Below are 16,094 nucleotides of genomic sequence, written 5' to 3'. Positions count from 1 at the left end.
GTCTATATAAGACCTTACAGATCACAGTGCATGTCAGAGCAAATGAGAATCATGAGGTCAAAGGAACTGCCTGAAGAGCTCAGAGACAGAATTGTGGCAAGGCACAGATCTGGCCAAGGTTACAAAAAAATTCTGCTGCACTTAAGGTTCCTAAGAGCACAGTGGCCTCCATAATCCTTAAATGGAAGACATTTGGGATGATCAGCACCCTTCCTAGAGCTGGCCGTCCGGCCAAACTGAGCTATCGGGGGAGAAGAGCCTTGGTGAGAGAGGTAAAGAAGAACCCAAAGATCACTGTGGCTGAGCTCCAGAGATGCAGTCGGGAGATGGGAGAAAGTTGAAGTAAGTCAACCATCACTGCAGCCCTCCACCAGTTTATGGCAGAGTGGCCTGATGGAAGCCTCTCCTCAGTACAAGACCCATGAAAGCCCGCATGGAGTTTGCTAAAAAACACCTGAAGGACTCCAAGATGGTGAGAAATAAGATTCTTTGGTCTGATGAGACCAAGATAGAACTTTTTGGCCTTAGTTCTAAGTGGTATGTGTGGAGAAAACCAGGCACTGCTCATCACCTGTCCAATACAGTCCCAACAGTGAAGCATGGTGGTGGCAGCATGATGCTGTGGAGGTGTTTTTCAGCTGCAGGGACAGGACAACTGGTTGCAATCGAGGGAAAGATGAATGTGGCCAGGTACAGGGATATCCTGGACAAAAACCTTCTCCAGAGTGTTCAGGACCTCAGACTGGGCCGAAGGTTTACCTTCCAACAAGACAATGACCCTAAGCACACAGCTAAAATAACGAAGGAGTGGCTTCACAACAACTCCGTGACTATTCTTGAATGGCCCAGGCAGAGCCCTGACTTAAACCCAATTAATCATCTCTGGAGAGACCTAAAAATGGCTGTCCACCAATGTTTACCATCCAACCTGACAGATCTGGAGAGGATCTGCAAGGGGGAATGGCAGAGGATCCCCAAATCCAGGTGTGAAAAACTTGCTGCATCTTTCCCAAAAAGACTCATGGCTGTATTAGATCAAAAGGGTGCTTCTACTAAAAACTGAGCAAAGGGTCTGAATACTTAGGACCATGTGATATTTCAGTTTTTCTTTTTAATAAATCTGCAAAAATGTCAACAATTCTGTGTTTTTCTGTCAATATGGGGTGCTGTGTGTACATTAATGAGGAAAAAAAATGATTTTAGCAAATGGCTGCAATATAACAAAGAGTGAAAAATTTAAGGGGGTCAAAATACTTTCCTTCCCCATTGTATATACACACTGGTATTTTCTTAAATTTGACTGCAAAAGTGGAAATACGCCTTTAACATCCTAATTTCTCTTGGGAACATCAGCTACAGCCATTATGAAAGGTCCCACTCTTGCTACTGAATTGTTATTCTATATTATGAGAACACAGAAGAGGCAGAAACACCCCAAGAAGGGTGGAAACAGAGCCCCCCAAAAAACTAGTATGGGAGTCTGATGTACCACCAAAACACCTCATTTTGGGTGGAGTGACCAACCACAGTTCAAAACGAATGATTAAAAGGAATGCCGGTGAGGACAAAAAATGTAACATATGCACATAGCTTCCACCACCCAACCAGTTTATTTAAAATAAATAAATAAATAAATAAATATATACCGGTAAATATATATATATATATATATATATATATATATATATATATATATATATATATATATATATATATATGTATAATAGGCCCTTTAAGATATCTAATTGACCAGTAAGCAGAAATCGTGTGTTATTAAGCACAGTACTTTCCTGTCTTACTGCAGAGGGAAGAAAACAAACATAAAAGAGTCAACACTAAAAACGTAACATATTGTAATGTTTGTGTGTCTAATGGACAACAGGAAGTTGATATATTTGTAGTCCTACAGAGAATGCCTTAACAGCCTTGCAAAGTCTGAGTACAGCAGGATTTACCTTCTCTTAGTATCCCATTGGAAGCCATTAGCTCTATTTTATTTCAATGCTGTTTTTTCGGATTATCAACACAATTATTCTCGCTATTGATCTGGAGGTCGTTTTGGGCCAGTCTTTAAATGGTGGCAAAGGCTCCTCTTCGTTTAAGGTGTGTGAAGAAGCTTGTCCTCCAGGGTCATTTTACTTGGTAAACTTCCGCTGAACCAACTACATTATATTGTGGCAACCCAGTCTAAGTAACAGTAATAAAATCTGAGTAAATGGCAACATTGCTCCGGTGGTAACAATGCATCATAATAAGGGCTTACTCAAGTTCCAACCAGCATAAGGATGTAAATCTGCTTAAGTTCGTGAGAGCTTGAGTTCTCTCTCCCTACTGCGATTGAAAAGGCACAATGGTCATTAAAAACGAGCCTACAATATATCACAACTTATTCGCTGTGGCACATATCTTGGCATTGCAGTCTGTGCAGAATTAAAGTTAACCCAAAACCTATAGGACATATTTTAAATATATATATATAAATCTATATATATCTATCAAGATATATCAAGTTCTTCTCTGCAGATGAAAAATGTATTTATTTATGCATGTATTTTTTTTATAAAGTGCCTAAAATATAAAATAATATAGAATTTGTATGCAATAATTATGAATTTAAAATTTTAAGCCCTGCTGACGCCTACCCCCAACATACACCACCCCCTACCAGCTGCAGGATGTATCTTTAAGCTGTAAAGGGTCTCAAATATAACGCTCACAGAAGAAACAGCCACAGTACAGTCAACCCACCAAGAAAACATTTTTTCAGCAAGTGGTGTACATATAGTACCCTCCACCTCGACTACAACCTTCTGATGTATTTGACCTGTGATGGGCTTAAACATAAAGATATTCACTTTAAATGCATTCAGTTCTGCTGGGCTTGGTACCTTGATATATTTAACAAAACATTGCTTTACAATTGTCTGGATTTCTGCATTAACAGTTCCTAAAACATGACCTGATCTTCATTATAATGATAAATGAAGACAGACTTGTTTAGCAGATGACAAACACTGTTTTACATGGTCAGATGTTTATTGAACAAGTAGTTTAAATAATCAATTTAAATGATAGAAAAAGTGTCTGATAACGATGTCTTGAAAAAAATGGATAATTGGCGATCAATGATCCAAGTGTTCAATTATTTCTGCGGATCTGACCTTCTATGCTATAGATAAAAATTAAAACACCTAATTTTGTTTACCCGCTCTTCACAACAAAATGTAATTTAGGTTCTCTATGGATAATCAGGGAGCACTGGAAAAAAAAAGTGCTGAAGCTTAAAAGACTGGAAAGGATAATTATTTTTACTAAAACCTGAGCCTCAATAATATATCAGTGCAAAGGTACAGCACACAATTGGATTATAAAACACCTTTAGGCCCCTTTCACGAGAGGTCTGATCAGGTCCGGCTGTATGTTTTTTGACAGTACCCAAACAGACCCTCCATTCTCCTCAATAGAGTGCTGGATGTAAACAGACGTGTGTCTGTTTAAACCCGGCTACCTCTGGGTCTGATCTGATAGAAAAAAAAAAACAGAAGGGGATGTGTTCCCCTCCGGCTGGCTGGATCGGAGGGCAGTCGGGTGTAAAACGGACAGTCGGTCCATTTACATCCAGCTGCCCATAGAGCAGAGCGGGCTGTGTCCTTGCCCGCTCTGCATAAGTGGAGTGGACAGGAACCTGTCGTCCACTTAGCTCAGCAGGAAATCAGCGGACAGATCCCCTGCTGAGAAAAACTGGATCCAACCGTGTGAAAGGGGCATAAAACCTAGTGCACACTAACAGTTTAACCAGCTGAGTTGAACGGAAAAAAAAAAAAAATGACAGCTCCGGTCGGAGTTACTATACTACGTCGGATCATCATTTTTTTTTTCCGCTGAGCTGTTGTCCCCCCTGCCAGAACACTCCGGTCAGCGCTCTCAGCTTTGGCTGAGAGCGCTGATCGGAATTCGGTCGGCTGCTGGTTTTGCAGCATGCTCGTCCAACATAAGCCGTTTTTTATTGAACCGGTCGATGTCTCCCGACATTCGACCTGTGTGTACTAAGCATTAGAAAACAAGCCAGAGATCTGCAGATCTCTTGTAATCTTAGAGAGTCCCTGTCATTAAGACATTAATTTCAACAACTCCATTTATCTTCCCCTTGTGAAGATAAGTGACACTACAGTACTCCCCCACACTCTAGCCCTGGCAGCTACATAAAAGGTTATGCATGGAGGTGAGGAGAGGAAGGGAGGAGGAGGAGCTAGGCCAGCATATACACCACTTAGACACTCCCAAAAGTGTTGAGGTGTTAACAGAGAGGGGCTGTGTTGGGCTATTGACTCTTCCTGTAGAAGTCAAATTAGCTAGCAAGTCTAACAACACATTGTAAGTGAATGAAACATTGTTTATGAAAAGGAAAAATTCTGAGTCAAGCATTTAAAATAGTTGCTTTTCCTACATTTTAGTTTCTTACAAGGTCCCTAATGTGCATTGAGTTAGGGCAGCCAATTCATTTTGAATGGGCTGCAAAGAAACACAAACAGATAAAACATTGCTGGCAACATTTTTTTTTTAACATGGCACACCACAATGCGCAGATGGTTCACACAGATGTGTTGCAGTATGCTGCCCAGGTGCATTGCAGTACCTGCCTATATGAATTGCAATGCCATTCTAAATGAATGACACCTCAGTGCACTTTGTTTTATGTATTGAGGCAATGCTTGCATTTCCAAGGGCATTGCCAGCGTACTAATGTAAGCATGTTCCTATCTTCCGCCACATTCCTATATGTGGAGGAATACAAAGCATACCAACATCAAACCTCATTCCAATTGTGAAGCAACAGAATGGTGCAGGTTTTTTTCTGCTCCAAGCCCTCGGTAGCTCGCAATTACTTAGGGACCAGTGATTTAAGGCCTCCTTCATGCGAGCGATTACACGCATACACCAGATTCCGGCAGCAAGAATAAATGGATTCTTGTGGCTGGAATGACAGGTGTATGTGAATAGTGGCGGCTGCTCAGCCTGTACAAAGTAATGACAGGTTGACAGCAGCCATCTCCATTTGCATATATTCATACACCAAGTGGTTACCTGTGGTTAGGGAGAGATTTCCAAGCCTGGAAGTATCTGATTTGGTGTGCGGACACATAAGAACAGCAATGGCCCAGCTACAGGAATCTGCTGATCCCTGTCGCTAGAATCTGGTGTATGCATGTAATCGCCTGTGTGAAGGAGGCATTTAGCTTTATTAGGATATTCAGCAGCAGAATGTACAGTATCTGTCTCATCTAAAACTTAAATCAGGTCTTATCATGCAATGTGACAATAAGCCATAACACAGAAGTCAGTCAACAACTAACTCAGCTGAAGTATAAGTCTGGACCTCAGTGTCATTGAAATGATACGGCTGGTTCTGAGTCTGTTTAACAAATCACAAATATACAGAAAACTGAAAAAATTTGTAGACAGAAATGGAGCAAGATACCCCTCAATACAAACTAAAGATTTAATTGGCAGCTATATAAAGGTTAGACAAAACAATAAAAAATATAGTTAAATCCAGGCAGGTCCAATGTATAAAGGGCCAGCCAAAGAGGAGTAACGGCACACTTTGAGTGTATAGGGTGGTGCCCCTAGAACAAAATAGGTAATAGACAGTAAAAAATTTGGGAAAAACCCACTATTGTTCTATGCAGAGGACAAACCGCAATCTCTCCTCAAATATCTTTATTAGCAATCAATATATGAAAATCATGTGCAAAAAAGGTTGGTGACACAACAAGAATTCAAACTGACAACGTTGTCATTAGAACAATTTTGCACATGATTTTCATACATTGATTGCTAATAAACATATTTGACAAGCTGTATAAAAGGTTATTTTCAGTTAATGTCAATGAGGGACAGAATAATAAAGCAATGAATCTGACATTCACCAGCATCCAATTGCTGATTAGGAATTTCTGGCCTGCAGTATCTGTTGGTCAAAAAATCGACTTCTGTTAAACAGATGACCAGACACTGATCAAAATTTGGCCGATCCCTGCTGAATAGGCCACATTTTGATCCATTTTGTGAAAGCTTTAGGGATTTTACATGCATAGCCGGTTAGAGAACCAGTCTCCTGCTGTGCGAATTGGATGCGGGTTTCTCCGCATCCAATTCGCACAGCAGGAGACTGGTTCTCTAACCGGCTCTCGAAGGAGCCGGTTCACATATCTCCGCAGCGGCTCCGGTGTGATTTGCACAGGAGCCCTGTGCGTCTTTTGGTTAGTTTCAGGTCCGAATTCAGCCAAAAATTCGGACCTGAAACAGTGAACCAGGACACACTGGACTCCTGCTGTGAGCCACTGCGTGCTCATATGTGAACCCAGCTTCAAGGGCTCGTTCACACATAGTGCAGTGGCTGCCATTTTTCTGCAATGAATAAACACCAGTCACCAGCAGGGCACATAGAAATCAATTGTTTTCTGTGTACCCATTGCACACTGCAACGCAGCCCAGAGGTCGGTGCCTTGAGCTGTGGTAAAGTGCAGACCTTTAGCATTTTACTGCAGTGCACCGGTATGCACCTCATGCAGCAGTACATTGTGCTGCTGTGCGGAGATATGAATTGGTGAGTTGAAAAAAGGTTTTAAAAAAATAAATAAATAAATCTCACAGTGGCTCAAACTGACAGCTGCCCGCTCCCTAAAACGTGGCCAGTGTGAACATGCCCTAAAAAAGCTGTACCCTGTACATTGTGTAGCAAACAAATGCAGCCTACCACATATGTTTGTGTGTTGTGGTGCATTTAGGCACATTTATTTTGAATGGGCTGTTTAACATGCTGCACAGCATTGTGGTGTGAATCAGTCCTAAAATAACTTTATACTTTATGTATATTCTGTTTATCGCTTCTTTAGGAATGGATGTGTGAGCAAAGTCACAGAAAACTGCTTGCTTCTCCACTGGAAACTCATTCTTTTTTCATGTTTTGTTTTTCAGTAACCAAGTTGGAGAGAATGGACTGTGAAAAGTGTTCACAATCTGGACAAATAACCACTTTTTCCTATCACAATCGCAGAGAAGGCAACAATCTAAACAGTATGTTAGAGAGATGCAAGTTTCTAATCCATTAGAAAAGTAATAAAACAATAAAAAGAGATGCACTAAAACACCATTTCTAAAAAATCTAGTTCAGTCACTATGTTATATTATGGCACTAGGGTATCAAATTGAGTAAAAGCTTTCACAGCATGAAAACAAGGCCCCGTAGAACACTGAAGACTGCAACTTTTCTTTCCTAAGAATTTTATAAATGCTTTCTGTATTTAGGTACTGTAAAGTCTTTGGGCTCTAATGTCAGCCACACTAGGGAATCTATACAGCGCAATGCGAGCACGATCACCATATACAAAGACATCTAAGAAACGGGTACTTTTAGAAAATTAGTGATGGCTACACGTGTGTGCATGCAAAATCTTCCTTTCAAAGTGAAAAATTAAGGCAGGAAAATCCTAAATAAAATGAATAAAAGTGCAACTATATGAAATTGCTAGCAATGCAAATCCCTTACAGCAGGGGTCTCCTAACTTTGTAAACTGTGTGCGTAAAACAACCCATTTCTATTATTAGCAGGAGAAATAATGACCCATCATTGGGATCAGTGGAAGGAATAGGGTCAGAGTAGCAAAGCAAAAGGCCACATCTGGTCCCTAGGCCGAAGCTTGGAGATCTTACAGGGTGGCTCACACACAGTCCCATGTTTCATTTATTCATGCCAGTAAAGAAAAAAAAGTTGAAAAATTCAGGAGTCAGTCAGGCCATTCCCAGGCCTTAGCAGTCTAAACACTCAGTAGCCTCCCTGGCGGTATTCCCGAGTGTGGCTCGGGGTTAAAATTCAGGACCATTAGCGGTAACCCCGAGCCACACTCGGGATTGCATCGCAGGATCCTGGTGCCTCCTTACTTACCTTGTCCCCGGGATCCTGCGATGTCCCCCGCAGTGTCCGCGGGCTGTGTCCTGGCGGCAAATTCAAAAAAATGTAAAAAGCATAACACATACAGTACTGTAATCTTACAGATTACAGTACTGTATGAAATCATTTCACATCCCATTTGTCCCCAGTGCTCTGGCCCATGCCCTGCATGCAGTTTTATATTGCATATACTGTTCTTTCTGCCTGGAAACTGGAGATTGTCCATAGCAACCAAAAAGTGTCCCTTTACGTCAAAAATGGCTTTAGACCAGCTAGAAAACAGCGATAGTAAATTAGAACACTTGCAGAATTGAGCGATAATGAATCGTGTGGAAATTTATTTTATTACTATTTATTTTTATTTTTTTTAATTATTATTTTTTTTTTATTATATTATAATTTATGTTTTTGTGTTTCAAACTTTATCATACCCGGGATATCTACTAGACTCTTGTTTGGACAGATTTAAGTGTGTTATTGTTAAGAATTACAGGCCTACAATATAAAACGCCAAATTTCCATGCAAAATAATTGTACCGCTTTCAGCACCTAAAATCAGAAAGAATCATACCGCCAGGGAGGTTAAAAGTGTAGTATTTCCACTTTAGCAGTCAAATTTAAAGCTGACATTTAGTGAAACAAAAAAAAAAAGCACCAGTTGCGGTAAAGAGTGTCTTGTGTGCTGGTGGCTGCTGTTCGTTTAAATCCTCAGTCCACTGCCCTCTCAGCATTGATCTTCTGGTGTTGCAGGGGTTAATATGAGCAGCTGCACCTGTGAAAGGCACTCATCGGGTACCAACTATATCTACCCGTTCTGCGCCCGTGATCCATTAATTGAAGCCATACTATCAGTTCCCAAGTGCTCTATGAATGGAAGATGGGCTGATGAATTAAAGGTCTGCCTCCTCCAATTCATAAAGCACTTTTCATTGGGGGGAACCATTATTATGGGTTCTATGAATGGGGCAGAAACGACAGACCTAGTTGGCACTTGACGAGTGACAGGGGCAGAGGACTGGGATTTTAAGGGAGAACAGCAGCCACCAGCACACTTTTCATGGCAAGTATTGTGCCTGGTGCAGCGGGGAAAAAAAGTCACTAAACATCAGCTTTAAGAAAACACCACTAAATGTTTGTTATGTGTTCCCATTCAAACAGCATAACTATTTTCTTTTTTTTCATATGTAATTTGATATTATATATTATTTTATATTATAGTTTTACCTTTTAGATGTGATTATATATATTTTATATTATTATTTTTATATTTTTTTTCTATACTTTTTTACCTTTTGGATGTGTTGACTGCAAGCATTTCTCAAAGTTCAGTGCGAGTATGTCCAAATAGAAAGGCTTAGGGCTGGCAGAGTTTCCACAATGGAGAAGCCCCGCTTCTAAATCTTTAACCATTTGCTAGGACAGAGTCTTCAGATCTCCTTTAAAGCCCCTTTCACACGGCACCTCCGTCTTGTGGATTCCGCTTGCTCAATGGGGAATCGCTCCGCTGATGCCCGCTGAGGAGGTGGATGACGGGTCCTGTCCCCCCTGCTGTGCAAAGCGGACATGGACACAGCGCCACTCTCTTCTATGGGGAAATCGTGTGGAATTGGACTGCCTCTCCATTTTCATCTGATCCTATTTGATCCGATCCGCCAGATGGATGGAAAATAGGACCACCATCCATCTGGATTTTGCGGGCAGGATCAGATGACGGCAAGTATCAGCCGACATGTCACCCCTGACATCCGTCGCTTCATAGGGGGAGACTGAAGGGACTGATCAGGTCCGCCTGAAAAACTGACAGGTGGACCTGATCGGAAAGCCCATGTGGAAGGACCCTTACAACTAACTAAATCTGCCAGCACAGTACAGACTGGGTTAGTTATGGCAAATTCAGCTTCCCAGTTCTTTCATCAACATAGAACTAAGTTTGAATTCTTTAGTCCAGGATTTTCCCCCAAAAAAATTATCTAAAATGGTAAGCAGAAATGTATGCTATGTGTTACGCAGAAATACACTTTTTAAAGTGAATCCAAACCTAAAAACAAAGAATTTATATGTTGCAACTTGCCTGCCCAGATGTGGTGGCTGCAGCGTTTTTTTCCATACTCTTTTCCTCTTTTTACCTGTTGATCCTGCCAGTAACAAACTTCCTGTCCTAGAGTGACAACATTTGCTCACCGTTCTGTATCTTGGTCACCCTAGGCTGCCTGCTACTGATCTGAACTCTAAACACCATGAACCAGGAGAGAGGTGTTCTGCAAACAACAGATGAGAACTGAGAAGGCTGAAGACATTTTACATGAGATTATAGTTCAGTGCACAGAAAGTTCCAATAACATTGCATTTCTGGCAAGATCAAGGTGTTTTCTTGTACTTGTAGAGTAGCCTGGGCAAAAAAAGACAGGTAAGCCACAATATACTACATTTTTGTTCTTGGATTAGTGTTTATGTAAACCCAAAACCGACATGTAATATATTGCAGGTTACTAGTCCTTGGTGTGGTGGGTGCATTCGTTTTCTTTGCTCAGGTTCAAACTTCTTTTGCATTATTTTCACCTGGTAGTTCTGGAAATAACACACCTCCTGTCCCTTTGTGGTGATGCCACTATTCCAGGTTATCTTTAGAGTAAGCCATCGTTGTCAGCCTAGGCTGCTCTACTGATATGGACTAGAACATGTCCCTATCGCCTCATCTCCATTACATACAAGTCAAGGAAATTTGTAATTTACAGAAGATAGCTAGAAGGAAGATATTCTTCAGTGCAGCTTAAGCCAGCCATACATGGATCGAAAATTGGATGGTTCAGAAGGAACCGGCCATATTTCCATCCATGTATGGGCAGGGTGGTTGGACAAAAGTCAATCACCGCTCTGTTGGATTTTTGCTGCTCGATCTACAGCTCGCAGTGCTGGTCGGTGTATTCTGTCAGCAGGGAAGTCTCCCTGCTGTCAAAATACAATAGCTCAGCAGGGAGGATTCTCACATCCACACATTCAAGGTGGATTGGGGATTACTCCCTGTTGGAGTATTGTATTTTAACAGCGGGGAGAATTCAAGTGGTTTTTCATTCGTTTTGCTGTAAAAAAAAAATACTGATTCACGTATGGGCTGCTTTACAGCAAGGCACAGAACACTGCATTTGTGGCACGATCAACAACTATTGTCTGTATTTCCTGAAAATGTTATTAGCCGCCACCACATCTAAGGCTAAGCTGCAATATATTGCATTTTTGTTCTTTGGTTCAGTTTTCCTTTAAGATATACTTCAATTTAAAGTAGATAAAATCATTGCAAAAGCATTGCATCAGCAGATGCCAATGTCAGGCTCTTGCAGACTATCAGTATACTGTCTGCCCATACCACCGATATGGGAAGGCAGTTACTGAAGTCCAGGAATCTCAATGGACTATGAGAGCGCTCACCAGAACCCTTCAGTTCATTGAGAACTACAAGCCGTCAGCTGCAATGACTGATGGCAGTTGTAGTTCATTCATTCACAGAACTATGTTTTTCAAATTATGACGGGGGGGTGGGGAGAAGGTCACACGTAACGTTAACGTTCTTTTGGAAATCTCACTTGATTTTAGGGTCTTGGTGCGCCTAGACGCGCTCCTAACGGAGCGCATTCGGCGCAATACAAATCCCATATCAAATCAAATGAATGTTACAGGGAGGGAGCAGATCTTGGGGTGAAGTGCTGGATGCTCAACATGTCATACCCTAAATATGGGTGTAACATATAACATGTTGAGAAAGGTGAACTTAGCCTTTGACATTTTTATTTTTCTAAGCAGACATCCAGCAGGGGGGTTTATCACTTGGGATTCGTTAAAGTGTAAGTTCCCATTTGCAAAAAACTTTAAAGGGTAAACAAACACAGTAGACCCTCCCCAAACTCCAGTCTTTGCTGCACTTACATCCATGGATTATAGTCTATACTGTTCACGGAGGCAATGCAGCAGTACAGGGATTTAAAAGCCCCGCTCTTCTTCCCCTTCTTTCGTTAGTGATTTTGGGGTGGATCAGAGTGATTCTGATTTGTAACTTGCTGGCATATGACCACTTTGACCATCTGAATTGCTCCGTCCTGGAAGCCCTAAGTAAAGAAGGTGAAGACGAGCTGAGCTTTCAAACACCCAGCTATGCTGGATGCGTGAGCAGTGACAGCTAAGAACCCTGTGGAAGTAAGTGCAGGGGGGACCAGGAAAGCCACAGAGGGTGTATGGTTTTAGTTCACCTTTTCATTTTTTTTACACTTTAAAGTTAATGTGTCTTATGCAATAGTTTCAGAACTTTTTGTGTCACAGACCTGAAAAAGTATAAAAGGTCAGGAGTATGGACATTCATTTTGCCTTATTTTATTCTGCACAATTTTCCCTAGTTCCGTGTCTCAAGCAGTTCTAAAGCCAGATAAAAGCAGAGAAAAAATTTTTTTCAAGAGGTCAGCAACAGCAATATCTGTACTTCTCTTAGTACAAGTATCCTTTAACATGTCAATGGACAGATAAAAGTTAAGACTGCCCTAAGGAAGAGTTAAAAAGATTGAAGATGCAATCAAGAGTAGCAATGCCATTTTTACCAGTACACCAGCCTACCGCACAGTAGAAAAAAAAATGACATTATCTGTAAAAAAAATTGACATGATTAATTTGTTATTCTCGCCCAAGACCCCCTACAGCTGCATTGTCCAATTACTCAGCTAACCACCTGTCAGACCTGCAAACTTAGTTTGGGATTACCTCCGAGGCAGTGCTGGGTCCGATGCTCCGTCAGCTCGGCCAAGGAATCGAAATCCTGCTGGCAGTTATTGCAGGTGTAAATTGACTCGTCCTCTAGCTCCTCTTCCTCAAGCCTCTCTTCCTGGCTGGTCACGCTGTTACCATCTTCCAAACCTCGTCCCTCTCGCTCTGCCTCTGTTTCAGGACCACCTGCAGATACAGGAAGAACATAGAGTAACGGAGCTGTCTCAAAAAACACCATAATTACTTTTGGCTTCTTTTTATCCATCTTACTTTAACAGAAAAATCACTTATTAGTAGGCTAGAGATCGTTAACCATTTTTATTTCAGTTACTTACTTGAAATCTCACATCTACAGCATAGTAGTAGTAGTACATTTACATTTCCCTTTATAGAGAATTCATATAGGTTAAAAGGTAAATAAAAAGACATAGAAACTTTGTTTGGAATAAGAAAACTGTCCATATTTGAAACTCAGACAAAAAATAAGACTAAAAGGATAAAAGTAAAGATAATAACATTAATGTAATTTACTATATGTGTAATTTATTATACATTTTTAGAATATAATGGATTGATCTCACTATATGGGATATGTTTTGCAGGAGTTAATAAACAGCTGCAAAGAAGAATCAACAGATAAACAATAAATGCTGCAAAATTAAACATAATAGAAAACACTACATCATAGGCTTCATTTAAAGGTGGCACACTAAAGTAAATGTAAACCCAAGACCCAAAATCTTATCATTATCAACACAGCAGCCCTTTCACCATTAATGAATTAATCTTCTCAATCACATCCTTCCCCTTCTATCTTTACCCAATCACATATCATTTTTGTGTTTTGTGTTTGGTAAATAACTTATTTTCAATGTATTCCCGTGCCGATTCCTCATCCCTTGCCTATGGGGAGAATGATGTACCTTCAGCTGCCCAAAGCCTCCTGAGATATTCCACATTACACATCCCTAAAGGCTGAGGGTCAGCAAGTGTGCTGATGTAGTGCCTGCACAGATGTAAGAAAAAAAGCATTTTCTAAATGCAAAAACAAATATGTCATAATATATAGGGGCATATAAGGGATGTGAGGAGGGTGGAAGTGAATGAAAAATTCTTTTTTTGGGTGAAGTGTATGCTTTAAACTAAACTAAATTTCATAAGTAATGTCAATATTTTTAAATTTTCAATTTTAATTGCAATAATACCTGGTAAGATTGTCATTAAAGAGGAACTGCAGTCTGCTCACATAATTTGTAATAAAAACATCTTTGCCATTCTGAAGCTTCCCTCCAACCACTTGCCAAAAATGCTGTATAAATCTCCCTCCACTAAGTCTGGCTGCATTAATTTTAACTGTGGGCAGCTGAAGCTGTTGCCTGTGCACTTCCTGGATTTACACAGAGGCACACCTCCAGCTCTGCAGCTTTCATTGGCCCTCTTATGACTTATGCCCCCTCCCTTCCTGGCAAACTCTCACAAGAGTTAGACATGGAGAGCTGTGCATGATATCATAAGCCTAGGCTAATGACCAGACAAGAAGCAGGAAGTGGGCTGTATAAGGTATTTACTGGCAGAAAAAAAAATGTTTTACTATCCAAAGTTAAAATAAGGCCAGAAGATTTAATAGATTGAAAGTTGAAAAAAATGACTGAAGGTCCGCTTTAAGGTCCTTGCTCAGGCACTTCTTATTTGGTGACAACGCCAGTGCTGTATTTAGGCCTAGGCCGACAAGGCCCAGGCCTAGGGCGGCACTTTGCGGGGGGGCGGCAACCCCCCCACGAAAAAAAAAGCACCTGCATCCTCCTCCCGACTCACGCATGCAGGGCCGCCATCCGAGGAGTAAATCTAAATGAGATCGCTATGGGAGTGCGGGGGGGGGGGGGGGGGGGCGTACTGCACCCGGGTGACACCAGGAAGCAGTTGTAGTGGGTGCAGTCAGCCCCCCCCCCCCATCGGCAAAGCGGTGATCACACATCACAGGCAGCAGCGTTGTGACAGGGAGAGGAGAGCTGTGTACACAGCATCTGTGTATTTCCCCCGCTCACCCTACCTCCTTTCTCCTGTCAGCTGAAGTTGAACAGGAGAGGAGAGCGGCTCGTTCCCCTAAGCGCCGCCCGGCTCTCTGCCCGCTCTTGTCATAGCAGAGAGCCAATCCAAAAACACGGGAATGGGCATTATGGGAAACATAGTCCCAGAAGATTGACAGCCCCAGTATGTCCACAGACATACTACAGGCTACAGTCCCCCAACATACATGCGCTGGGGGGGGGGGGGGACCTGACCTGGAACCCAGCAAACAGCAGAGTGCTACAGGGGAAGAAAAAGAGAGGACTGTGCTGGGGGAGACCAGATAAAGCCACGCTGTACCCGCACCACCAGAGAGGGAGCCACGCTGTACCCGCACCACCAGAGAGGGAGCCACGCTGTACCCGCACCACCAGAGAGGGAGCCACGCTGTACCCGCACCACCAGAGAGGGAGCCACGCTGTACCCGCACCACCAGAGAGGGAGCCACGCTGTACCCGCACCACCAGAGAGGGAGCCACGCTGTACCCGCACCACCACAGAGGGAGCCACGCTGTACCCGCACCACCACAGAGGGAGCCACGCTGTACCCGCACCACCACAGAGGGAGCCACGCTGTACCCGCACCACCAGAGAGGGAGCCACGCTGTACCCGCACCACCAGAGAGGGAGCCACGCTGTACCCGCACCACCAGAGAGGGAGCCACGCTGTACCCGCACCACCAGAGAGGGAGCCACGCTGTACCCGCACCACCAGAGAGGGAGCCACGCTGTACCCGCACCACCAGAGAGGGAGCCACGCTTTACCCGCACCACCAGAGAGGGAGCCACGCTTTACCCGCACCACCAGAGAGCCACAGGATCACCGTTGCGGTTTCGCTGGGTCTGGTATGAGGGCCTGTTGGCCATTATCCATTACTGTTCTTACGGACTGAGCCGTGCCTAACCTGCTATTCTCTAGGCCTTATTGACCACCACAACAACCCTCTCTGTCCTCCTCCCCCAACGTCCCTCTGTCTTCCTCAGATGAAGATGACAGGGCGGGTCTTAAAAAGGAAGGGGTGTGGCCTTGACAGGAAGGGGTGGTTCATATTTAAATTAGGGGGTGCCCAAGTTTAGCCAGGCCTAGGGCAGCACAAAACCTAAATACACCACTGGACAACGCCCTATCCATTTCCCAAATGCTCTCCTTGTCACTCTGTGCTTCTGGAGAGAACTATAAATGGCGGTGTTGATATGCACTGTGCGGGCATTGTTCACTGTTCACAGTCAGATAAGCCTGCCTTAAGCTGTGACATGCAGCCACTAGTGTTGCACTAATACCGGTATGGGTGTTGATACTAAGAATTTGCACAAGTACTTGCTCGTG

The 16,094-nt window shown here is 42.6% G+C and overlaps 1 protein-coding gene across 2 annotated transcripts in view; it reads right to left on the bottom strand.

Annotated features, from left to right (window-relative positions):
* The window catches only part of ZNF423 (zinc finger protein 423), a 442,417-nt gene that overhangs the window by 310,571 nt on the left and 115,752 nt on the right, over nucleotides 1-16,094 (bottom strand). For both annotated transcript variants that reach the window (XM_073605003.1, XM_073605004.1), the window contains exon 3: nucleotides 12,698-12,886. In XM_073605003.1, coding sequence (XP_073461104.1) covers nucleotides 12,698-12,886 — 189 coding nt within the window. The remainder of the gene's footprint in view (nucleotides 1-12,697; nucleotides 12,887-16,094) is intronic.

This window comes from Aquarana catesbeiana, linkage group LG11, assembly GCF_042186555.1.
Source record: "Aquarana catesbeiana isolate 2022-GZ linkage group LG11, ASM4218655v1, whole genome shotgun sequence".
NCBI lineage: Eukaryota > Metazoa > Chordata > Amphibia > Anura > Ranidae > Aquarana > Aquarana catesbeiana.
This window is presented reverse-complemented; position numbering and strand designations above follow the sequence as displayed.